This window comes from Sparus aurata, chromosome 9, assembly GCF_900880675.1.
Source record: "Sparus aurata chromosome 9, fSpaAur1.1, whole genome shotgun sequence".
Classification (NCBI taxonomy): Eukaryota; Metazoa; Chordata; class Actinopteri; order Spariformes; family Sparidae; genus Sparus; species Sparus aurata.
This window is the reverse complement of record NC_044195.1, coordinates 36,322,824-36,346,857: the sequence shown is the minus strand read 5'-3', so window position 1 is coordinate 36,346,857 and position 24,034 is coordinate 36,322,824. Positions and strand designations below refer to the sequence as shown.

Here is a 24,034-nt window from a genome sequence, read left to right as displayed (position 1 = left end):
CTGGACTGACGGGTAAATAATGTAGCTGAAGAGTACTGCTTTTGATGCATTTACTGTAACTGCTGTCTTAGAGTCATCTTTTCTGAAAATTACATCAGTAAAGCAACACATTTTAAACTAATGCCTCCCCTATTTCTCAAAACCAGCTGCTCCAAATATCGAGTTTGGCCCAGAGTACTTCGAGGGTTTGACGGTCAAGGCAGGAGACAATATGAGGCTGAAGGTGACCATCACTGGACGACCTGTTCCAAAGGTTGTATGGTACAGAGATGGCGTGCAGATAACCAAAAAACTTATGGACATTATCAACGTGGCCGGATCCAGCACAGTGTTTGTCAGGGACGCTGATCGTACACACCGTGGCCTCTACACTGTGGAGGCCACCAATGGATCTGGAAGTAAAAAGGAGAACATCCTTGTTCAAGTCCAAGGTATACAGTTTTTGCATTTTTGTCTATATATTAAAGTGCAGTTGCTTATACTACTGTATTTATTTATGTTCTAACTTTAATCTGACACACCTATGTGATGCAGACACACCTGGGGAGCCAGTAGGACCCATGACTTTCAGCAATATCTCAGAAGGAAAGTGCACCCTGTCTTGGAACCCACCAGAGAACGATGGCTGCTCAGAGATTTCGCATTACATCATTGAGAAGCGTGAGACATCCAAGATCTCATGGGCCTTGGTGTCTGATGAATGTGTGGAGTGCACTTTCAATGCAACCAAGCTCATCAAGACCAATGAGTACCAGTTCAGGGTCTCTGCCGTCAACAAGTTTGGAGTTGGCAGACCTTTGGAATCCAGCCCCATCATTGCACAGATGCAATACAGTGAGTGGAAAGTTCGAAAAGCGTTTTTACTTTAATTCTCTCTAATTTTTTGTAGCCAATGCAGAAACTGCACTGACCTATCAAAATTATTTTCCTTAGCTACTCCTGATGCTCCAGGAACTCCTGATGCTACTGAGGTGACAGGAGAGAGCATCACCCTGTCCTGGGCTCCTCCAACATCCGATGGTGGAAACCCCATCCAGTATTACATTTTGGAGAAACGGGAAAAGAAGACTCTCCGGTTCTACAAGGTTATTTCCAAGAAACCCATTGTTGAATGTGCTCACAAGGTGCTCCACCTGACAGAGGATATGGAGTACGAGTTCCGTGTAATGGCTGTGAATGACGCTGGTGTTGGAACTCCTAGCAACATTTCTTTGCCTATCAAAGCTGCCGAGCCAAAGGATATTCCTTGTGCGCCATCTGTGATCCATGTGTCAGACTCCACCAACACCTCCATCAGCCTTGAGTGGACCAGGCCTGCAGACGATGGAGGCATGGACATCCTGGGTTACATTGTTGAGATGGTGAAGGGAGATGAGACAGAATGGAAGAGAGTAAATGAGCAGCTTGTCGCAGAAACAAATTATGTGGTAACAGGTCTACAGACAGGAAATGAGTACAAATTCCGTGTCGCTGGTGTCAATCAGGTGGGTAGAGGTGAGGACAAGGAGATTCCAGAGCCTGCTCAGGCTGTAGACAGGCTAACACCACCACAGGTGGATATTGATGCAACCTTCAAGCAGACACACATAGTCAAGGCTGGAGGTTCAGTGTGCCTGGGCATCTACTTTAGAGGAAAGCCAATTCCCACTGCTACCTGGGTGAAGGAGGAAGGAGAACTGGGTGTCATGTCAGAAATCTCAACTACAGATGGCTATAGTTCTCTAAGTATTGAAAACTGCTCCAGAAATGACACAGGAAAATACACCATTAATTTGGAGAACTCCAGTGGCAGCAAGGCCATTACATTCGCTGTAAAGGTAATGGACACTCCTGGACCTCCTCAGGCTGTTGTGATAAAGGAGGTGTCCAGAGGCACAGTCAAACTTGTCTGGGAGTCTCCTCTAAATGACGGGGGGGCTCGAATCCATCACTATATTGTTGAGAGACGCGAGGCTAGCCGCCGCACTTGGCAACAGTCTGGTAGCAAGTGCACAGGGCATATGCTGAAAATCCAGGACCTGCTGGAGGGAGTGCCATACTTCTTCAGAGTCTCAGCAGAGAACCAGCATGGAGTTGGAGAGGCATTTGAGCTGACTGAACCTGTCATCGCCACCGCAGAGCCAGCAGCTCCAAAGAGAATGGACATTCTGGATACCACAGACAGCACTGTGGTTCTGGGCTGGCTGAAACCAGAGCATGACGGTGGCAGCCGCATCCAGTGTTATGTCATTGAGGCTAAGCCAAAGGGAACGGACAAATGGCACGTGGTTGGCAACACCAAGAACCTCACATATGTGGTTGAAAAGCTTAACAAGGGTGATGAGTATGACTTCTGTGTGAAGGCGAAGAATGAATCAGGCTACAGCAAGCCCCGGGAAACTCTGGCTCCTGTGCTGGTTAAAGAGCCTCACATTGAACCAGCAGCTGACCTTAGCGAGATCACCAACCAGCTGGTCACAAGCAGGTCTGGCAGTGCCTTTACTATTGATGTTCCTATCAGTGGTAGACCTGCTCCAAAGGTTTCCTGGAGGCTGGAAGAGATGAAGCTGAAGAGTACAGACAGAGTGTCCATCATTGTAACTAAGGACAGAACCAGCATCACAGTCAAGGAGGCCATGAGAGGAGATGGTGGTAAATACTACCTGACACTGGAAAACGTTGCAGGCACCAGGACCTTCACTATTGAAGTTAATGTCACAGGTAGACCAAGTCCTCCAACTGGACCCATCGAAATCTCATCCATCACCTCTGAGTCCTGTGTCATTGCATGGCAACCACCAGAGGATGATGGTGGCACTGACATCACCAACTACATTGTGGAAAAGCGTGAGTCTGGCTCCACCGCCTGGCAACTGATTAACTCCAGTGTAAAACACACGTCTCTCCACGTCAGTCACCTGACCAAGTACATGCAGTACACATTCAGGATCTCTGCTGAGAACAGATTTGGTGTCAGCAAACACACCGAGTCCGAGACTATTGTTGCAGAGCATCCTTTCAGTAAGTATTACTCCATAAACTTTACTTATTCGCTTATTCACCAAATGATAAAAGAAACAAGTCTCTATGTATTTGTTGTGCATTTGGATTGTTGATGTCTGTAAAAATGCCCCCTACTGACTAAGTTTAAGTTGACTGTGCTCATTAACAAAATCTTTTTATTTTATTTTTTATCACAGCACCTCCTGGCCCACCAACAAGGCCTACAGTCTGCAACATCTCTGCTAACTCAATGACCCTGAAATGGGAGGAACCTTATCATGACGGTGGAAGCAAGGTGACTGGCTACTGGATTGAGAAGAAGGAGAGGAATAATATTCTGTGGGTGAGAGAGAACAAGATCCCTTGCTTTGAGTGCTACAGCAAAATGGAGGGACTTGTTGAAGGCCTGGAATACCAGTTCAGGGTTTATGCCATGAACAGCGCTGGGCTGAGTAAAGCCAGTGAGGCCTCCAAGGGAGCAGTTGCTCAAGATCCAGTTGGTGAGTTTTAATACAGTTTCGATTCACACTATCCTTTTATTTAACACTCCACTCCTTCGACATGTCTGATGCATTTTTAATGTAATTTTCAGATCCACCAAGTAAGCCAGAAGTCACAAATGTTACAAGAACCACTGTCTCACTCAAATGGTCGTCCCCACTGAATGACGGTGGTAGTCCCATTGTGGGCTACATCATTGAGCGTAAGCCCTACACTCTGACCGGTGAGGGCCGCTGGCTCAAGTGTAACTACACCAACGTGATCGACACTTTCTACACTGTTACCGCCTTGGGAGAGGGAGAGCCCTACGAGTTCAGAGTCATCGCCAAGAATGCCAACCAGGTCTTCAGTAGGCCCTCGGAGTCCACCGGCTCTGTTCAGTGCAAGACTGACTTTGGTATGATACCACCAATAGAGCAAACACTCACACTTCTGACTAACAATTCTTAAATAAAATTATCGTAAGATAAAACTGTTTCATTTATCCTAATTAAATGTGTATATGGCATATTACAGTTCCAATAAAGCAGTTCTTCTCTGTCCATAAATTGCTACATAAGTGTCCACTTTTCTCTACCCAACAGAGCCTCCAAAGGCCCAGCTGGATAGTAAACTCCTGTCTGAAACTGTGATGGTCAGAGCCGGTTCAGACCTGGTTCTGGATGCTGCAGTGGGAGGCAGGCCTGACCCCAAGGCATCCTGGTCCAAGGGCAACAGGGAGCTGGAGTTGTGTGAGAAGTACCACCTGCAGTACACCCCCACCAAGGCCATGGCCATCATCAAGTTCTGTGACAGAGATGACACAGGAAAGTACATCCTCTCGGTCAGGAACGTAAGCGGAACCAAGACTGCTGAGGTCAACGTTAAAGTGCTTGGTAAGTGAAAGTGCTTTGTTTTTCAAGCATTTCAAGCAATTTCTTGAATTACAGATTACCACAACATATCCCCGTAGATAGAGTAAAAAGAAATATAGAAACAACTGTCAAGCCCAACTGCTATTTATCAGATTCTTTAAGCTCGTAAATGCTATGATTGAAGTGCTAATGATACAAACATACATTTTCCAGATACCCCTGGAGTATGTGAAGGCAGCATTGAGATCAGCAAGATCACAGAGGAATCATGCACACTGAGTTGGAAGCCTCCCCTCGAGGATGGTGGGGATGAGATCTCCCACTACATCGTGGAAAGGCGTGACACCAACAGACTCAACTGGGTCATCATGCACGCAGAGTGCAAGGAGCTGACCTGTGACATCACCAGGCTGTTCAAGAATACCGAATATCTGTTCAGAGTCCGTGGAGTCAACAAATACGGACCTGGAGTCTACCTCCAGTCAGACCCAATGGTTGCCAGAAACACTTTCAGTAAGTGTAACTAAAAATAATAGTTAAAAAGCACAATATCCCTTACTTTTTAAATCGATCTGAGAGCCCCCAGAACAACTCAAAAAAATAAGACAACAAATTAAATCATCTTAAACATGATCACTAAATTACCTTTCTATCCTTCAGCTGTGCCCACACCTCCTGGTGCTCCAGAGATCCTGGCATCAGGAAAGGACTTTGCCACCATTGAATGGCTGAAGCCAGAGAGTGATGGTGGTAGCCCATTGATCCACTACCTGGTGGAGAGGCGTGAGAGAAAGAGTGCCCGCTGGGTGAAGGTGAACAGGGACGGAGCTCACCTGGACACAACGCTGAAGGTGTCTGGTTTGACTGAAGGCAACATCTACCAGTTCAGAGTGACAGCCATCAACAAGGCAGGAGAGAGTGAAGCCAGCGAGGTTTCTCTATATGTTGTCTGCAGAGTGCCAACATGTAAGTCTGGTTTTTGATCAAGTCCAAATGCCAAACTGAAGATTTGACAGTAAAGCCTTTACATATCTATAGATCTTCATTTTGGCATTCTCTCTTCTCAGGCACACCTGCTTCTCCCTCTATTCCTCGTATCACTGACACCCACGCTGACAGCATCAGCCTAGCCTGGTCCCGCCCCGTGGAGGATGGAGGAGCTGATGTGATCGGCTACATCCTAGAGATGCAGGAGGCCGGAGCAGAGGAATGGAAGAAGGCCCATGAAAAGACCCTGCGTGGAACAGAGCACATAGTGACCGGACTTTCTGCAGGGAAGAAGTACTGTTTCAGAGTGGCTGGCATCAACGTCAATGGCACAGGAGACTTCAGTGAACCATGTGCTGAGACTGAGCCAGTGGAGAGAATTGGTAAGTATCTTGAAAAGCATTCAGTGATTGCAAATACAGCAACTGAGTTGTGGCTTTCATTTATTTAAATAGGAGATATTAGAGCATTTCCCCTTTTCTATTGCTTTAAAGCTAAAAGCTATGTATGGTATATTATATTAACTCTCTCTATGCTCACACAGAAACTCCTGACTTTGAGCTTCATGATGACCTGAAGAAGACCATCTGCCTGCGTGCTGGTGGCTCCCTCCGCCTGTTTGTAAAGGTCACCGGTCGTCCTGTTCCTGCCCTCACTTGGAGTAAGCCTGGAGTTGACCTCCAGAACAGAGGATTCATTGAAGTCACCAACAAGTCTACCACACTCATCATTGACAAGGTCCACCGTTACGATGCTGGCAAATACACATTGGTGGCCGAGAACTCTGCCGGGAAACAGGAAGTCAACATTCTGGTCAAGGTCTATGGTAAGTGGATAAAAATAAGAATTGAGTGGCGCCCACTAGCTCAGTTGGTAGAGCCGACATGCCATGTACAGAGGCCTTGTCTAGGGTTCGACTTTGAGTGCTGCATATTAACCCCCTCCATCCTGTTTCCTGCCATCTTATTCCTATCAATAAAGCCATAAAAAGGCTAAAAAAAAAACTTTAAAAACCAAAAAACACAATACACATGATATTTTGATACAACGATGACATTGCCATGTGCAACAATTGTGTTCCTGATGCATTAAAATCCAAATGAACGCACTAAACCTGTAATCAACACATCCAGAGGAGGCACCCTAAAAAAGGCTGCTAAACTTGGTTGATTTATTTTTCAATGATTTTTGTGTCAAACAGTGGCTTTTGGAAAAGTGATATTTTAACAAAAGGTATTTCGATTGTCAGATACTCCTGGACCACCCGGACCAATAAAGATCAAAGAGCTAACCAAGGATTCTGTTACCATCTCTTGGGAAGCCTCAGCTGTCGATGGTGGTGCTCCTGTCAACAACTACATCATAGAGAGGCGTGAAGCCTCCATGAGAGCCTACAAGACTGTCACCTCAAAGTGCAATAAGACATCCTACAAGATTGATGGCCTGATGGAGGGTATGCTTTACTACTTCAGGGTGCTCCCTGAGAACATCTATGGTATAGGCGAGCCCTGCGAGACTCCTGATGTCATCCTGGTTTGTGAAGTGCCTCTGCCACCACACAAGCTGGAGGTGATCGATGTCACCAAGAGCACAGTCATCCTTGGCTGGGAGAAGCCAGAACATGATGGTGGCAGCAGACTGACAGGCTACATCATTGAGGCCTGCAGATTTGGCACAGACAAATGGATGAAGGTGGCCACACTTAAGACCACAGACTTCGAGTACACCATGGAGAAGCTGAATGAGGGCGAGCAGTACTTGTTCAGAATCAGAGCAGTCAACAGCAGAGGAGCCAGTGAGCCAAAAGAGCTTCTTACAGCTGTCACTGTACAGGAACAGAGAGGTAACAAACGAAATCTGCATTCACACGTTTCAAATTGTTTCAGACAAAAGCATGAATGTTGTTTGATTATAAGGAAATCAAGATCGGTGCATGTTGAAGATTTTCTGCCCTGCAGAACCGAACCAGTAAGTAAAACATCACAGCTCAGTTCACAGTTGTGTCTTTCTTTTTCCTTCCAGTAATGCCTGTGGTGGACTTCTCCAGTATCCCTCAAAAGGTTGTCAATGTCCTAGCTGGCAAGACTCTGGAACTGGACCTGCCCATCATTGGCAGGCCTCCTCCTGTCTGCTCCTGGTATTTCCATGATAACAAGATAAAAATCACAGACCGTGTCAAGATCAAGAGCACTGGCAAGTACTCAAAACTGACCATGTCAAACACCACCATCGACGACACTGGTGACTACACCCTGGAGGTGAAGAATGCTGTTGGTGTTATCACAGAGGTCATCAAGGTCATCATCCTCTGTAAGAAAACCATCTTTCCTGTGATTCTTTTCTTTTTTTTTTTGCTTATGCTTGTCAAAAAACAAAAGTTGATTAATTGATTACCAATATTGCAGGGAATCAAAGTATATTAGCCAATCAAGTTGGCTGGAAGCAATAACCTTTGTTATGCTCTTTTACCAGCCAAACCTGATGAACCAAAGGGACCCATCAGGTTTGATGAGGTCGATGCCACCACTGTCACCTGCAGCTGGGATCCTCCAGTCAGAGATGGTGGAGCTCCTATTAGTGGCTATGCAGTGGAGCAGCGCGATGCCCACAGACCTGGCTGGGTGCCTGTCTGTGACTCCGTTAGCCGATCAACATTCAAGTTTGAAAACTTGATTGAGGGTGATGAGTATGTCTTCCGTGTAGCTTCAATAAATCGCTTTGGCACTGGTGACTTCTTGCAGTCTGAGATCGTAATGTGCAGGAGCTTAAAAAGTAAGATTTCCAGCTTTTTTATATTAAACATTTAGCAGATTTTACTTAAGTAACGATGTAGACAGAAGTATATTCATGTGTTTTGCCTTCTCCACAGATGTGCCTGGACCACCTGGTCGTCCAACCATCTTTGATGTTTCTCGTGACGGCATGACCGTGGCCTGGAACCCGCCAGATGAAGATGGCGGCCTTGAGGTTTCTGGATATATAATTGAGCGCAAAGAGGTCAGGTCTGATAGATGGGTGCGTGCCAACAAGAACCCCATCACCATGACCAGATACAGGTCGACAGAGCTGATTGAGGGCCTGGAGTATGAGCACAGAGTCACCGCCATCAATGCCAGAGGTCTAAGCAAACCAAGTCTGCTATCTAAACCAGCAGTGGCAACAGATCCCATTGGTAAGAGAACAATTTGAAAAAATGTTTTGATAAAACTCAGAATTCATAGATACACTGGGTGGCATTGAAAGTATTACAAGAGATAGTACAGACTCATTACATCTTGTGAAGCAGCGATGAGTAATACTGACATGATTATTTTCTCCACTCAGATCCACCTGGCTGTCCTCAGAACCCAAGGATCATTGATACCACCAAATCCTCTGTGTCACTTGCTTGGAGTCCTCCTGACGATGAGGGAGATGCAAGGGTGGACGGTTACCTGATTGAGATGCAGAAGGTGGGCACCATGGCCTGGATCAAGTGCAACACCACACCATCTCTAATCTGTGAGTACACGCTGACCAAGATGCCACAAGGAGAGGAGTTCAAATTCCGTGTGATGGCCTGCAATGCTGGTGGCTCTGGAGAGCCTGCTGAAGTGCCTGGAACAGTCATTGTGACTGAGATGCTTGGTAAGGACACAGAGGTTACATTAACTAAGATTGCAGTTGTGTTAATTCATTTGTATTTGTTAAGAATCAATATATTATAAATTTGACTTTTGTCACTATTATTGTTCTACAGAATCTCCGAACTATGACTTGGAGCTCAAATACAAAGACGTGTACGTGGTCCGCCAGGGAGGAGTGGTTAGACTCTCTGTACCCATCAAGGGTAAACCACAACCAACCTGCAAGTGGTTGAAGGATGGTGGGGGAGTCTCCAATAAAGCCATGATTGCCTCCAATGAGGACGCCAGCGAGCTGGTGATCAAGGAAGCTGAGAGGAGTGACTCTGGCGTGTACGACCTCCTGCTGGAGAATAAGGTTGGCAAGACAAAGGCACAAATCAAGGTGAAGGTCATCGGCCGCCCAAGTGCTCCAGAGGGACCCTTAGTCTTTGAGGAGATCCAGGCCAACTCTGTCAAGGTGTCCTGGAAGGCACCTACAGAAGATGGTGGCTCAGAAATCCTGGGTTACATTGTAGAGAGACGCGAGGCAGCCAGAAACGCCTGGTACACCATTGACTCAAGAGTGTCTGACACTCAATTGCTTGTTAAGGGACTAAGGGAGGGAACAGAGTACCACTTTAAGGTCACTGCTGAAAACTCCTTTGGTGTCAGCTCTTCTCTGAAGTCGGAGCAGCCACTGGTGCCCATGACTCCTCTCTGTAAGAATTCCTTTTCTTGTTCAAGTCCTATTCTAAGTCTCTTTGAAAAGTATGAGTAATGCTTAAAAGTATAATCTGTTTTTCAAACTAGGTCCCCCTGAACCTTCAAGCACCCCACCAGAGATCATGGATGTCACGAAGAGCTCTGTGGCATTGGCGTGGTCCAGACCAAAGGACGACGGTGGATCTTCCATCACTGGCTACTTTATTGAGTACAAGCTGGTGTCCACTGAAACATGGTCCCGACACGAGACCAAGATTGGCTCCACCATGTTTACTCTGCCTGGACTCACCCCTGATGCAGAGTACCATTTCCGCATTGTTGCTGTCAACAACATTGGTGAGAGCGAGGCTGGTCCTGTGTCTGACCCAGTCACATGCAAAGATCCATTTGGTGAGTGTCCTTTCCTAATATTATGTAATTACTGATAATCAATAGCACTGTAATTGTTATAGTCCATGGAATTTTGGTGGACAGGAGTCAAACCTCACTAATCAGTGATGGTCAAAAAAAGCAGTGATGATGCAATGGATATTTTAAAGTCCAAAAAACAACTGTTAACTAACCTGTTAAAATTTCTTCTTCCTTCACAGACAAGCCAAGCCAACCAGGCGAGATTGACACAGTAAACGTGTCAAACAACTTCATCACCATCCGCTGGCAAGCTCCAGAGTGTGACGGTGGAAAAGAGGTCCTGGGCTACTGGGTGGAGTACAGGAAGTCCTTCGAGAGTACCTGGAAGAAGTGCAACAAGCAAAGGCTGAAGGAAAAAGAGTTAACCATGCCTGGACTGGCTGAGGCCACAGAGTATGAGTTTAGAGTGTTTGCTGAGAATGAAACAGGAATGAGTAGACCTCGCAGGACTGCCACATGCATAAAGACCAAACTGAGCGGTGAGTACAGTGAAACATACTGTGTAAATTCTTTGCAGACATTCATTCAACTTGCTGGCCCATTTTGACTTCACTATGAGACATTACCAATGTAAACCATATATACCGCCTAAATGTACCCCCTTAATTCGTCCACACAGTTGAAAGTAAACCAAGCCTGAGAAAGGAAATGGATGAAGTAACTGCCAAGCTTGGCCAGCCTGCTGTCATGAAATGCCAGATTATAGGCAGACCTGTCCCTGACATTAAATGGTATCATGCCGGAAAGGAGGTCGTTGAGTCCCGCAAGTATGAGATGAGCTCGGATGGCCGCAACAACTCCCTGTCTATTATGACTGACCAGCAGGAAGATGAGGGAGAGTACACCTGCAAGGCCATCAACGATGCTGGAGAAGCTGAAACCACAGGTGTCCTGGTGTTGGAGGCAACTCCATCCTTCCATCCAGACTACCCACTGAAGGAAACATACTATGCCGGCCTGGGAACCACTCTGCGCATCCATGCAGTCTACATCGGCCGTCCTGAGCCCAAGATCATGTGGCTGCATGGAGCAAAGACCCTAGAGAACACAGAGGACATCAGCATTGAGACTACTGAGCACTACACACATCTGATCATCAAGAATGTGAAACGCAGAGTCCATGGAGGCAAATACAGGATCAGACTGCACAACCACTTTGGCAGGGCTGACATGGCATTCAATGTTGAAATTTATGGTATGTTCATCTAAATTTACATCAGTGAGTCCAACAAAGTCTGTTTTCTCAAAGGTGACATTCTTAGATTTATAATCAACACCTAATATCTCCATTTACAGACAAACCTGACATGCCCCAGGGTCCAATTGTGCTGGATGCCCTCCTGAAGAACTCTGTAATCATCAGCTGGAAAGCTCCCAAGGACGATGGAGGCTGCATGATCACCAACTACATTGTTGAGAAGCGTGAGGACAAGGAGGGCACTGAGTGGGAACTGGTGTCATCATCCATCAATGGCACATCTTGCCGCGTGCCCAACCTCATTGACAGTGCTGGATACTTCTTCCGTGTCTATGCTCAGAATCGCTATGGCAACAGCGAACCACTGGAGCTCACTTCACCAATCCTTATCAAGAGCCAACTGGGTAAACTTTAAATATTTCAAGTAATCTATGAATTAATGTTTAACAATGTAAGCAAGGAACTACAATACACCGTATGAATTTACATATAAATTGATACAACTTACATATAAATTGATACGCAGGTTCACTGTGCGAAATATCTAACAATGGTTTCTGATCTATATATTCCTGTCCACAGAGAAACCATCACCACCTCTATCACCACTTGTTTCTGGAATCACCAAGGACTCCTGTGTGGTTTCCTGGAAGCCTCCAATTAGTGATGGCGGCTCCAAGATCAAGAGCTATTGCCTTGAGCAGAAACACAAGAAAGACAAGAAGGAATGGAGTGATTGGACCCCGGTGACCACGGACGAGATCAAACAGACCGTCTTCTCTGTGAAGCGTCTGACTGAGGGCGTTGAGTACATCTTCCGACTGAAGTGCGAGAACCTCGGAGGACAGAGTGACTACAGCGAGGAAACTGCTCCCATTGTTCCAGCCATAGCCACCGAGATCCGTGCGCCTGCCTTCAAGGAAGAGCTGAGGAACATGAGTGTCAAGTATAAGAGCAATGCAACACTTGTCTGCAAGATCACAGGACAGCCCAAGCCAGTGATTAAATGGTTCAGACGAGGAAAGGAAATTCAGTCTGATGGAAAGAAGATCAAGATCCAGGAGTTTAAGGGAGGTTACCACCAGCTGGTCATCACCGAGGCTGATGATGAAGATTCAACTGTGTACCAGATCAGGGCTACCAACCAGGGAGGCTCCATTTGTGCTACAGTCTCTCTGGATGTTGAAAGTAAGCTTACAGACCACTCTTTTTTCATAATATTAACACATTAAACTATTTCTTGAACTCAAAAAAAACATTATATCTTTAATTCTGTCTTTTATTTCCAGTCCCTGCCAAGATCCACCTGCCGAAGAACCTGAAGGACAAGGAAGCCATCCCCGCCCTGCGTGGAGAAGTGGTCAATATCAAGATTCCTTTCGATGGCAAACCAGATCCTGTCATCACATGGCAGAAGGGACAAGATCTCATCGACAGTAATGGCCACTACCAGGTCATCGTCACCAGATCTTTCACTTCTTTGGTATTCCCCAACGGAGTGGAGAAGAAGGATGCTGGTTTCTATATTGTCTGTGCAAAGAACAGATTTGGTATTGACCAGCAGACAGTTGAGCTCGATGTAGCTGACGTGCCTGATCCTCCACGTGGTGTCAAAGCAAGCGATATCTCCAGAGATTCAGTGACGCTGAACTGGGTGGCCCCAGCAAATGATGGTGGCAGCAGGGTCATCAGCTACATTATTGAAAAGTGCCCCACCACTGCTGAAAGGTGGCAGCGTGTTGCCCAGTCTCGTGACACACACTACACCATTATCAATCTGTTTGGAGGAACTGGCTATCAGTTCAGAGTCATCGCTGAAAACAAATTTGGACAGAGTGCTCCATCTGAGACCAGCGGACCTGTCATGACCAAGGAGGACAAATCAAGAGTTCTGCTATATGACAGGGAGGTTGATGATACTGGACGTGTACCCAGAGGCAAGGCTCAACACTCTGAAGCCAAGAATCTGCATAACAAATATGCCATTGCTGAGGAGTTGAGTAGAGGTCAGTTCGGCATTGTCCACCGCTGTGTTGAGACCAGCTCTGAGAAGACATTCATGGCTAAGTTCGTCAAAGTGAGAGGCGCTGATCAAGCAATAGTTAAGAAGGAAATCGCAACACTGAATCTGGCCAAACACACCAACTTCCTTCTCCTCCAAGAGTCTTTCGAAAGTCCTGAGGAGCTGGTGATGATCTATGACTTCATTTCTGGTGCTGACATTTTTGAGCGCCTCAACACAGCTGAGTTTGAGCTTAATGAGCGTGAGATTGTCAACTACATCAGGCAGATCTGCTCAGCTCTTGAGTTCCTGCATGGTGAGAGCTATGGACATTTTGATATCAGACCTGAGAACATCGTGTACACGACTAGAACCAGTTCTAATGTTAAGATTATTGAGCTGGGCCAGTCCAGACATCTAACTCCTGGAGAACAAATCAAGATCCAGTATACCACTGCAGAGTATGCTGCCCCTGAGATCCACCAGTGTGACATGGTTAGCAGTGTCACTGATATGTGGGCAGTTGGTGTCCTTGCCTATGTCCTCCTCAGTGGACTTAATCCATTCACAGCAGAAACCAACCAACAAATGATTGACAACATCTCCAATGCAGCCTACACCTATGATGATGAGTCCTTCAAGCAGGTCAGTGTTGAATCACTGGACTTTACAGACCGCCTAATGACAAAGGAACGTAAGCACCGCATGACTGCCGCTGAGGCTCTGGCTCATCCCTGGCTGAGCAAGCCTGAAGAGGAAATTAGCACTAGAATGATCCCAACTGGCAGACATAAGAGATACTACCAGACAATGGTGAAGAAAGAGTGGAACACTGTCGTGTCAGCAGCCCGTGTGGCCAGTGGCGGCTCCATCAGGTCACAGCGTGGAGTCTTTGTCGCTAAGGTGAAGATTGCTCCATTTGAAAATGGTCCTGTTGGAGGACAGATTGGCCATGCTGTGGTGAACGAGGGAGACAATGTGAAATTCATCTGCAACATTGAAAACTATGATAGCTCTACAGAAGTGACATGGTACTGTGGTGTCAGGCAACTTGAAGCTGGTGACAAGTATGAAATTGAATATGATGATGGCCTGGCTGTAATCACTATCAACAAGGTCACAAGAGCAGATGATGGCACTTACAGATGCAAGATTGTGAATGAGTATGGCGAGGACAGTGCCTATGCAGAGCTATTTATCAACAGTGTGAGATCTTACCGCGACTTCTTTACCACCCGTGTGGTCAAGAAAACAAAGCGCAGAGTTGACACTGCCAGAATGCTTCAGAAGCCACCAGAGTTCACACTTCCTCTGGTCAACCGAACGGCCTACATAGGTGAGGATACACGCTTTGGTGTAACCATCACTGTTCACCCCGAGCCTCGTGTAATTTGGCACAAATCTGGACAGAAGCTCATCCCTGGACAAGATGACAGGAAATACACTTTCATTAGTGACAAGGGCCTGTACCAGCTCATAATCCGCAACCTGGAATCAGAGGATGATGCTGAATACAGTGTTGTGGCCCGCAACAGGTACGGCGATGACAGCTGTAAGGCTCGTCTTACCGTTGTTCCCCGACCTAAACCAGCAGATCTTACCTTGAGGCCCATGTTCAAACGCCTACTTGCAAATGTTGAGTGCAGGGAGGGCCAGAATGTGCGATTTGAGATAAGAGTATCCGGCCATCCCACACTGAAGTGGGAGAAGGATGGCACGCCATTAGCCTTTGGACCATCTATTGAGGTTGTCCATGAAGGTCTGGATTACTTCATCCTTCATGTAAGAGACACTCTCCCTGAGGACTCTGGTGTGTACAGAGTTACTGCAACAAACTCTGCTGGATCTGCCAGTTGCCAGGCCACACTAAGGGTAGAGCGTGTCACTCATGTGAAGAAGGAATATGAGACCAGTGAAAAGGAGAAGGGAAAATTAACAGGAAAGGAGGAATTAGACAAAAAGGTGAGGCTGTCTCAGATTTTGTCTGGCACTGTAATTGTACCTCTACCACCTGCAGCTGTACAAGCTGTCAGGGAGGCAGCCACCATGTTCAAACCTGCTGTGACAACTAAGAAGGGTGAGAAGACTGAAGCTGAGATACAGAAAGAAAAAGAAGAGAGGAAGAAGCGGGCAGATGAGAAGAGGCTGCGTATGCCATATGTCGTCCCCACTCCCCGTGTCATTAATCCAGCTGTTCTTGAGGAGGATGTGGAAATTAAACATTTCCAGCCACTCTCTGACATGAAATGGTATAAGAAGCTGCGAGATCAGTATGAGTTCCCTGAGCCTATGGATAAAATCAAGCAGAAAAGAATGAAGCGCATTCGTCTCTCCAGGTGGGAGCAATTCTATGAGGTGCCTATCAGGATCAAGGATCACTATAAGCCTCAGTGGCGCATCTCATCCATGACTCAGGATGACCTGGAGACTGTGAGGCCTGCAAGGCATCGCACACCTTCTCCTGAGATGGAGGCCTACCACAGGATCAGGAGACGATCCCTGGGTGACCTGTCAGATGAGGAGCTGCTGCTGCCTGTGAATGAGTACCTGTCAATGAAGAGAACTGAGGAGGAGAGGCTTCGTCTGGAGGACGAGCTGGCGCTTGGCTACTCTGCTTCTCCACCTAGCCTCAGCCCAGTTCGCTTTGAACTGTCTGCCCTGCGTCCCTCATCTCCTAGAAGAGCCTACAGTGATGACGAAGAGGGAGAAGAAGTCCGTAGATATGACTCCTACAAAATTCCATCCAAATACGAGGCTGGCCCCAGTTTTGTTGACCTCCGTCAACGTCATGACAAAGCCACTCACAAGGCTCCAAGACAGAAGCAGAGGGTGTATGAAGAGAGAGAAGATCAGGAGCTTCTGCGCCCACACAAAACTGCTCAGAGAATCTCCTCCTACAAGAGTCAACTCAAGCGCATTGAGTTTGAAGAGAAGACTCGAACCTCGAAAAAGGAAACAACTGTCACTGTTACAAAGGTCTCTGAGGGAATTGAATCTGAGCACCTAACTGGTTTTACATCAGAATATATTCCGAAACCAATCAAGAAGCTCACAATGCCCGAATCCGAGATATCTACCCCAGGAAAAGCTGCCAAGGCAGAAGTAACCCTCCCAAAAGTTGACTTTGCATCCAGGTATGAGGAAAGAAAGCAGGCTATCAGATCAGAGAGAAGATCAGTGGAAAGGACGGTTGAAGTGGTAACACAGGCGCCATTCAGCCTTGACCACACCCCACGTATTACCATCAGGATGCGATCTCATCGCGTACCCTATGGCTCCAGCACAAGGTTCAGCCTGAATGTCCAGGCCAAACCTGAGCCTGAAGTCAAGTGGTTCCACAATGGAAAAGAGATTCACCAGAGTAGCAAATACCACATAACCAATATCAGTGGGGTTCTGACTCTCCAGATCATCAATTGTGTGACTGAAGATGCCGGCACTTACCGTGTAGTCTGCAGGAACACCAAAGGAGAGACTTCTGACTATGCTACATTGGATGTAGCCGGAGCAGAGTATGCTGCTTTCTCTTCATTCCGCAAAGATGAAGAGCCTCCTTCCTCCTATCTACCAGAGATGACCAGGACAGAGGTGTATCATGTCTCCTCTAAAGCAACTGTGAAGGAAACTACTACTAAAACTGAGAAAACATCCACCACTGTTGTTGAAAAGCCAAGGGAGAAGCCCAGATTTCCTGCCAAGATCCTGACCAAGCCACAGTCCCTGACTGTGGAGGAGGGAGGTTCTGTCAGATTTGAATGTGACGTGGATGGTGAGCCAGCACCTTCTATCACCTGGCTGCACGAAGGAGCAGTTATTGGCTCCTCTGCCCGTCACCACATAGTCTCTACTCAGTACAACTCAACCTTTGAGATCTCTGCTGTTGAGGTGTCAGATGAAGGTAGCTACACTGTGTTGGTTGAAAACGCTGGAGGCAAACAAGAGGCCTATTTCACTTTGACCATCCGCAAGTCTGAGACGAAGGAGAAAGTAGTCGCCCCTCCCAGAGTCACCTCTCCTGAGGCTAAGTCCCCGCTTGCCAAGTCCCCTGAACCAGTCAAATCTCCCCAGAGAGTCAAATCCCCTGAGCCAATCAAATCACCTCAAAGAGTCAAGTCTCCAGTCTCACCAAAGTCCCCAACACCAAAGTCCCCAACACCAAAATCCCCAACACCAAAGTCACCTACTCCCAAATCCCCAACCCCATCTGAGAAGGAACGAGTGACTTCTCCAATCAAGTCACCAAAGAGAGTAATGTCACCAATTCAAGGTAAGACAACACCTGCTTGTGAAAGCTGATGTCCTACATTAATCTGTAGCTACAAACATTCAAACTTGCTTTCTATCACAAAATCTTACATCTGTTTTTCTTTTAGGCTCCAGAACAAAAGCTGAAATCTCTGAGGAAGTCATGAAAAAGGAAATGGTCCACGAGGAGGTCCTGTCCTCTGTGAGGGAGGTCAAGTCCTCTCACAGCCAGATGTCCATTACAGAGGGGCAGTCTCTAACTCTAAGGGCTAGCATCCCTGGGGCTTCTGGCATCAGGTGGATCTTAAACGGGGTGGAACTGGTGAACTCAGAGCAGTACAGATACGGAGTGTCTGGAAACGAGCAGACCCTGACCATACGGTCGGTCAGCCAGCGAGAGCAGGGGGCCATCACATGTCAGGCTCACACAGAGCGAGGCCTAGTCCGGTGTCAGTTTGACACCATGATCACAACCAAGCGCCAAGGTGCACCGTACTTCCTGGTGCAGCCCAGGTCTCAGAATGTGGACGAGGGACAAAACGTCAAATTCACATGTGAAATCGCAGGAGAGCCTTCCCCTGAAGTGGAGTGGTTAAAAGACAACGTGATTGTGAGTAGTGTCTTCATGAAGTTTCTTGTTTTGTAAGAGACAAAATGTACGATAAGGTGGCCTTCACAATATATATAAAAAATGAATAGAAGCCTGTGCAGCTGACTTACCACAACACTCTTCTTCACAGATATCTGTCACATCAAACATTAGACTGAGCCACTCTAAGAATGTGTTCACTCTGGAGATATGTGAAGCCACCGTTGAAGACAGTGGGAAATACACGATAAAAGCCAAAAATCAGCTTGGACAGTGCTCTGCAACATCCTCCCTCAACGTCCTCAGTAAGTTGCCACTGCTTTTCTAACACAATTAAACACACTGTTTCAGTGTATTTAATTGGCTTGGATACTAAAGCTCGTAATGAAAAATTAAGACTTTGATTTCACCAAAAAACATCTTTAAACCTATTTTAACATTCAGACTCTTAAATGGAAATCAAAGGCACTTGAGCATCCCAGCTTACACTCAGTGTATGCATACAGTCTACTGTACTTGTGCACATTGTGATATGAGCCATTTGCTTGTTATTTGCATTCTCACAGCTCTTGTTGAAGAACCAGCAAAAATGATAGTTGTGGAGCACAGAGCTTCTACTGATGCTGCTGCCAGCATGCAGAAAAGTTTATCTGCCTCCTCTCTTCGTATGGAGGCAGCTTCCTTGCAGGCCAGCAGTTACAGCAGCAGCTCCCGCTCTGCTACTACAGAGTATTCGTTTGAGAGCACGTCTGCAACTAGCATGTCTGCCATGATGGCTCAGTCAATGGTTTCCATGAGCTCCAGCAGCCAAATGATGGAAATGTCTGCTCACTCGCATGCCGAGGCCTCCTCCTCGTTGAGGGCCCTCACGACAGGGGTCAAAAGAGGTGAGATGCAATTTACAAGTTGCCTGAATCTGTCTGTAACCTGCACTTCAACCTGAATGATTGCACCATCTTTGTGAGTAAAGATGAATGTGATAGAGGAGAATCCTGCTTGACTTGACTTTCGCACTGGTGATTACATCCCAATCGAAAAAAAAAAAAAGCCATAAATGAAAGTAAAATAATTTTTTTTAATAAACCAGTTACACAATTACGTTGTAATTTGACTGATATGATTTCTTCATCTAGGATTTCCTAGCAGAGTTAATCTTTACATGGAAATGTTCTGTAACTGCAGGCCATCCTGTCGACAGGAGTCGTGTTATTAGCTGTGTAGCACCAGCAAATGTTGCTATGATGGTCAGCTAAGAATGCTGCCTACATTTGCTGCCTGACATTAATCAGAACTACCGGGTAACAAAAATGAGTTGGGCCGAGTTGTACCATGTAATGGAAACAAGGCTTTAGCAACCAGCCTCAATGATTATTTTAATATATGGCAAAAAATCATCTACCATCTCCCTGAAAACTGTGGCTCATTTCTTTGACTTTAATGTGATCAGATATCATGATCATCATTTCACAGATGTAACAACCTCGTCTCTGACCTTGTTTTCCTCTTCAACAGGCGTTCCACCAAAGATAGAAGCTCTTCCGGAGAACGTCAGCGCTGAGGCGGGGAAGTCCCTCACTGTGGCGGGGGTGTTCTCTGGAGATCCTGTACCTTCCGTCCAGTGGGTCCGCTCTGGTCGGACCCTCCCCAACGGGGATGAGCGGTATCACGTGGAGAACACTGCTGACCACTGCACCCTCATGATCTCTGCAGTGAAAGAGGGCGATGCCGGAGCGTACACCCTCCGACTGTCCAACGAGTTTGGCTCCGACACTGCGACTGTCAACGTTCACATTCGGTCCATGTAAAAAAAAATTATAATAATTTATTTCCCCTGTTTCCCTCGTCCAGAACCTTTTTATTTAGTGAATTAGCAACATTAATACTTGATAAAGATCTGGATTTCTGTTCTTGTAAATATGAACTATTTTTGTACCAAACTTGACATTAATTTATGCCAAACTAGACTAAAGTCTAAAGTTGTTATAAAATGTGCCATATTGGACAATTATGACTTAGGATTTTTGAACCACTTTTCTGTGACATGTACATAATGTATATAGCCGAATTGAACGGTTATGGGAAATGTATGCATTGTTATTTATGACAATAATAACATAAGAACAAATGTTTTTACAGGAGAAAGTTTCGCCTGAAACGAATACCCTGTCAAACTTAGAAACTAAACTCTGTGCCTCAACGATAAGTTGAAGTCTTTAAGATTGCCTCAACAGGTAGAGAGGCTCCCTGTTGACGTTATGAACCACAAACAGAAAGACAAAGTTATTGTTTTGGACACGCGTCCATGCGTGAGATATTACAGTTTCCTATGAGTTGTACCATGAGTGTAAGACCCTGAGTGCTGTTTGCATTACCCTCATGTAAGCAGCATGAACCGGCCTTGTGCTCAGACTGACTGTGTCATACCACCATGATTTGATGACCTGCTCAGAGTGCTAGCGGCCTGCACTCTCAGCGTATAGATCATTTTAATTAAGAGCGCTGTTTCTGGCACAGGATGGCCGGACTGGCTTCTTAAAGCTTAACATCTCCTGGCCATAAATAAACAGGAAGTCAATGCCGGCTCTGCTGTGCAGAAGCAGCGCCGTCTCTTGGAGGATAGATAGCTAATGTGTTTGTGTGTTTGAGTGTGAGTGTTCGTAGCTTTAGTCGTTTCACCTTGTCAGTAGTCAGGGTCTCCTTCTTTCACCACAGTGACTCCATCTCCTGTGAGAGGAAAGAAAAGCAGATGTGTTACCCTGCACTTTGAGTTAATTGATCTGTTGATGTAGAACTGTATTTGATCCTCCTCGAGTTTTATGCATTACTGATTTAATAAAGCATGATTTCAGCACTACATTTAGATCTCGCCTCTTTGTTGTGTCTGTTTCCTTAGTCACTGTACTAAACTGCAGTTTTGTGTATTTCCATTTCCTTTACTTTATGCTTCTTCACTACAATTCAGAGTGAAATATTGTACTTTTAACTGCACCACATGTATCTAATATATATGTGATCACCTATCAAATTATAAAACACTAGTGGTTTCCAACATTTGTTCAGTTGTCACAGGATAAAGGTGCAAACTGTCACCGTTTGAGACATGTCATCAGCTGTTCAATTAAGAACTAGGTTTACTCACAGGTAGAAACAGCCTCGCTTTCAATAAAACACACACGCGCATTCTATAACTGAGATCAGTAAAATGTGAAAACAATATAGACATCATTCAAAAATGAAAAAAGATAGTTGTTGCTTCAGTTTATTTACTTTTTAAATGGATGAAGGTTAACATGTAAAAGTTGCACAATGTTGAGCTTTCAGAAATGAAAACACTAAGGGCTTAATATAATATTGATCATAATATTAATCATTGTCAACTTACACATTTACACGGTCAGCAGTTTTCTGCCAGCAGCCCTCCCTCGCTCTGTTGGCGGCGACAGTGTTACTTTTTACCGTGATGGTTTCTTTGAATTCTTCATTGTCCTGCATAATAAGAATCTGCTCATCTTGAGTAAAATATGTGGCCCGGGATCGATCCTTTTTCACACGGAAGTAGAATAATATGACGTCAAACGCCCCCTTTTATGTGAACGAGCGCAGAGCACAAAGCAGAGAACCGGACTTGACAAAGTAAGTTGATAACCACCGTCGCAGTACCGTTTAACTCTGATTGGGGACTTGGGGCTTTGTTGAGCTGCATCATGAGCACAAAGCCTGGCTATGTTGAGCCCCCTTACAGTACAGGCCTCTGGTCCTCCATCAGCTGATCAGACAGGTCAGGTAAAAACAGGACGCGTTCTAAAGAAGGAGAATACTCAGTGCTGATATTTCAGACCAGATCATCTGGATTCTCAGCTGCAGCGTCGTCTTCTACAGTTTCTGACGTAAAAACTAAACTATCAGCAGATAAAAACAAATCTTTATTGGATACTTTTCTTCTTCTGGTCAACAGAACCCGTGGTACTTCTATCGGTAGACCCAACCCGACTAAATGTTCTGTTTTGTGTATGATGGATATGACAAAGGTCTGAAACATCACATAATGTTCCCGAACACCAGCTGATCTCTGGTTGTGTCCCAGAGGTCAGAGCAGCAGATTTAACTGTGGTCCTGCCTCAGTCCTGTTTTACCTGTTCAGGTGTGTCGTCTGCATAAACTTCTGACACAGAACTAAAGACAGGAGTGAATTTGATATCATGTTTATTATTTGTTGATGTAGCGGACCCTTGGCGTCAACAAAATGAGGCGGAGAGATTCTGACGGGTGCTTAATTTGTATTGTTTGCTGTAGCACCGTGAAAACTATGAAAAGGAAATACAGAAAGAAAATAAAGAGGTTAGATTAAACACATGAAACATTTGATTTACAATTTCCAAATCCTCAATACAATCACCCCCATTCAATAATAAAATACGAAAGAGATACATTTATTAGAAAATGTTTACACTCATTGTTAAAACTTGATCAACCAAAAATACATCTAGACACCTCAAGGATAAAAGTAATTGCCCAAAATTTGAGTTTCACATAACTCGTTCCACTTTACCAAGGGAGCTAATTGTTTGTGTGTTGAAGGTGCTGTTTGGAAAGCCATCTGCCTCCTATCAACAATAAACAAACTTAAGACAGAGTGCAGCAACCTAATCAACATAACGGTGGTACGTGATTACAATACATGGATCAAATCAAACTTACTGGGAGTGCCACAAATAATCCAGACAAAGAAAAGGCTCAGCAGCACAGATGCAGCGCCAGCCCAGCGGAGACAAAGGAGAAGGCGACTGAGATGCGCACAGGTGAAGATGCGCACAGGTGAGCTTACAGGGCTCATAGTCTCCTCCCTTTTATACCTTGCTAGGACTGGCAACTAGATGGCAGTCCAGGGTCATTCACATGCTCCACAAACAGAGAGAGGCTGAGGTGACAGCCTAAAACAATTAACTGTTCTTTACAGTTGAGTTTGCTGCAGGTCAGTCGGGTCTCTCTGCTGGGCGGTGTGTCACGTTTCAGTCCAAGTTATTTGTGATTCTCAAGAAAGGAAAACAAAGAATTCAGTTTCAGCAGCTTCAGATTTGTTTCTAAAATGATCAGAAGAATGTTGTTGCTGTGTTGATTTGTTGTTACGACATCTGTTACTGACGGTAGCTCAGTAGTTAGCTCGTTCCACAGCTAACAAACACTCCCCTGATACTTCCAGCTCCCAGTCCAGCCTACCAGCTGGCCAGCTCTACATGTGGCCAGTTCTGACAGATGATGAAGATAAGATGACATCTGACCCATCAACTCAGAACCAACACTGAAATGTCTTCTAGTGCTGGTTGAATGAACACGTTAGCAGCAGCAGTTAGCAGCAGCTAGCAGCAGTTAGCAGCTGTCTCTGTACTCACGTGTCGCCCTCTCTCTGCCACCGCACGTCAGAACCGACAACAAGCACGAGGGAACCCAATCACAGCGTGACGCCACACAGGGGGCGTGTCTCTAACTCTAAGCGTGACCAACAATCCTGCACTGACGTCACCATTAAATGCTATATAATAAACACAGCTCAGTACATTTACTGCAGTTTACAACTTTGAGTTCATGTCAGAAGAAAAAAAATTGTGATTATTATGACATTCTTTCTTTCTTGTAACAAAAGTTCTTATAGGTCCCATATTATGAACAACAGGTTTTCCCTGCTCTCTACATATATAAGCTGGTCCTCTGAGCCTGCCAACTCCCAGAATGATGAAAACCAGTGATTCCTGCATGGTCTCTGCAGCCCACCCACTGGTAACACGGGGCTCCTACAGGCTGTTCAGATTCTGCTCCTGTCGTTACGTAACGAAAGGAGTCATTATCATAGCCCCGCCTCCTCTGAGGTGATAGGAGATATCAGAGAGGGGGGCGTTCATCCCCGAGGTGAAGTTCGGTGTGTCCAGCAGAGAGACAGCA

General features: G+C 45.7%; 1 protein-coding gene across 1 annotated transcript in view; it reads left to right on the top strand.

Moving 5' to 3' along the window:
• ttn.1 (titin, tandem duplicate 1) overlaps positions 1-20,951 on the top strand; it is a 168,685-nt gene extending 147,734 nt beyond the window's left edge. The window contains exons 202-227 of the mRNA XM_030429348.1: positions 147-431; positions 535-834; positions 934-3,000; positions 3,180-3,482; positions 3,575-3,880; positions 4,068-4,358; positions 4,551-4,850; positions 4,998-5,303; positions 5,405-5,707; positions 5,869-6,150; positions 6,574-7,167; positions 7,347-7,634; positions 7,797-8,096; positions 8,194-8,496; positions 8,649-8,951; positions 9,064-9,648; positions 9,740-10,042; positions 10,243-10,542; positions 10,683-11,258; positions 11,360-11,665; positions 11,844-12,449; positions 12,551-17,530; positions 17,637-18,118; positions 18,249-18,402; positions 18,664-18,984; positions 19,610-20,951. Coding sequence (XP_030285208.1) covers positions 147-431; positions 535-834; positions 934-3,000; positions 3,180-3,482; positions 3,575-3,880; positions 4,068-4,358; positions 4,551-4,850; positions 4,998-5,303; positions 5,405-5,707; positions 5,869-6,150; positions 6,574-7,167; positions 7,347-7,634; positions 7,797-8,096; positions 8,194-8,496; positions 8,649-8,951; positions 9,064-9,648; positions 9,740-10,042; positions 10,243-10,542; positions 10,683-11,258; positions 11,360-11,665; positions 11,844-12,449; positions 12,551-17,530; positions 17,637-18,118; positions 18,249-18,402; positions 18,664-18,984; positions 19,610-19,902 — 15,437 coding nt within the window. The 3' untranslated portion in view covers positions 19,903-20,951. The remainder of the gene's footprint in view (positions 1-146; positions 432-534; positions 835-933; positions 3,001-3,179; positions 3,483-3,574; positions 3,881-4,067; positions 4,359-4,550; positions 4,851-4,997; positions 5,304-5,404; positions 5,708-5,868; positions 6,151-6,573; positions 7,168-7,346; positions 7,635-7,796; positions 8,097-8,193; positions 8,497-8,648; positions 8,952-9,063; positions 9,649-9,739; positions 10,043-10,242; positions 10,543-10,682; positions 11,259-11,359; positions 11,666-11,843; positions 12,450-12,550; positions 17,531-17,636; positions 18,119-18,248; positions 18,403-18,663; positions 18,985-19,609) is intronic.
• Positions 20,952-24,034: the final 3,083 nt, after the last annotated feature.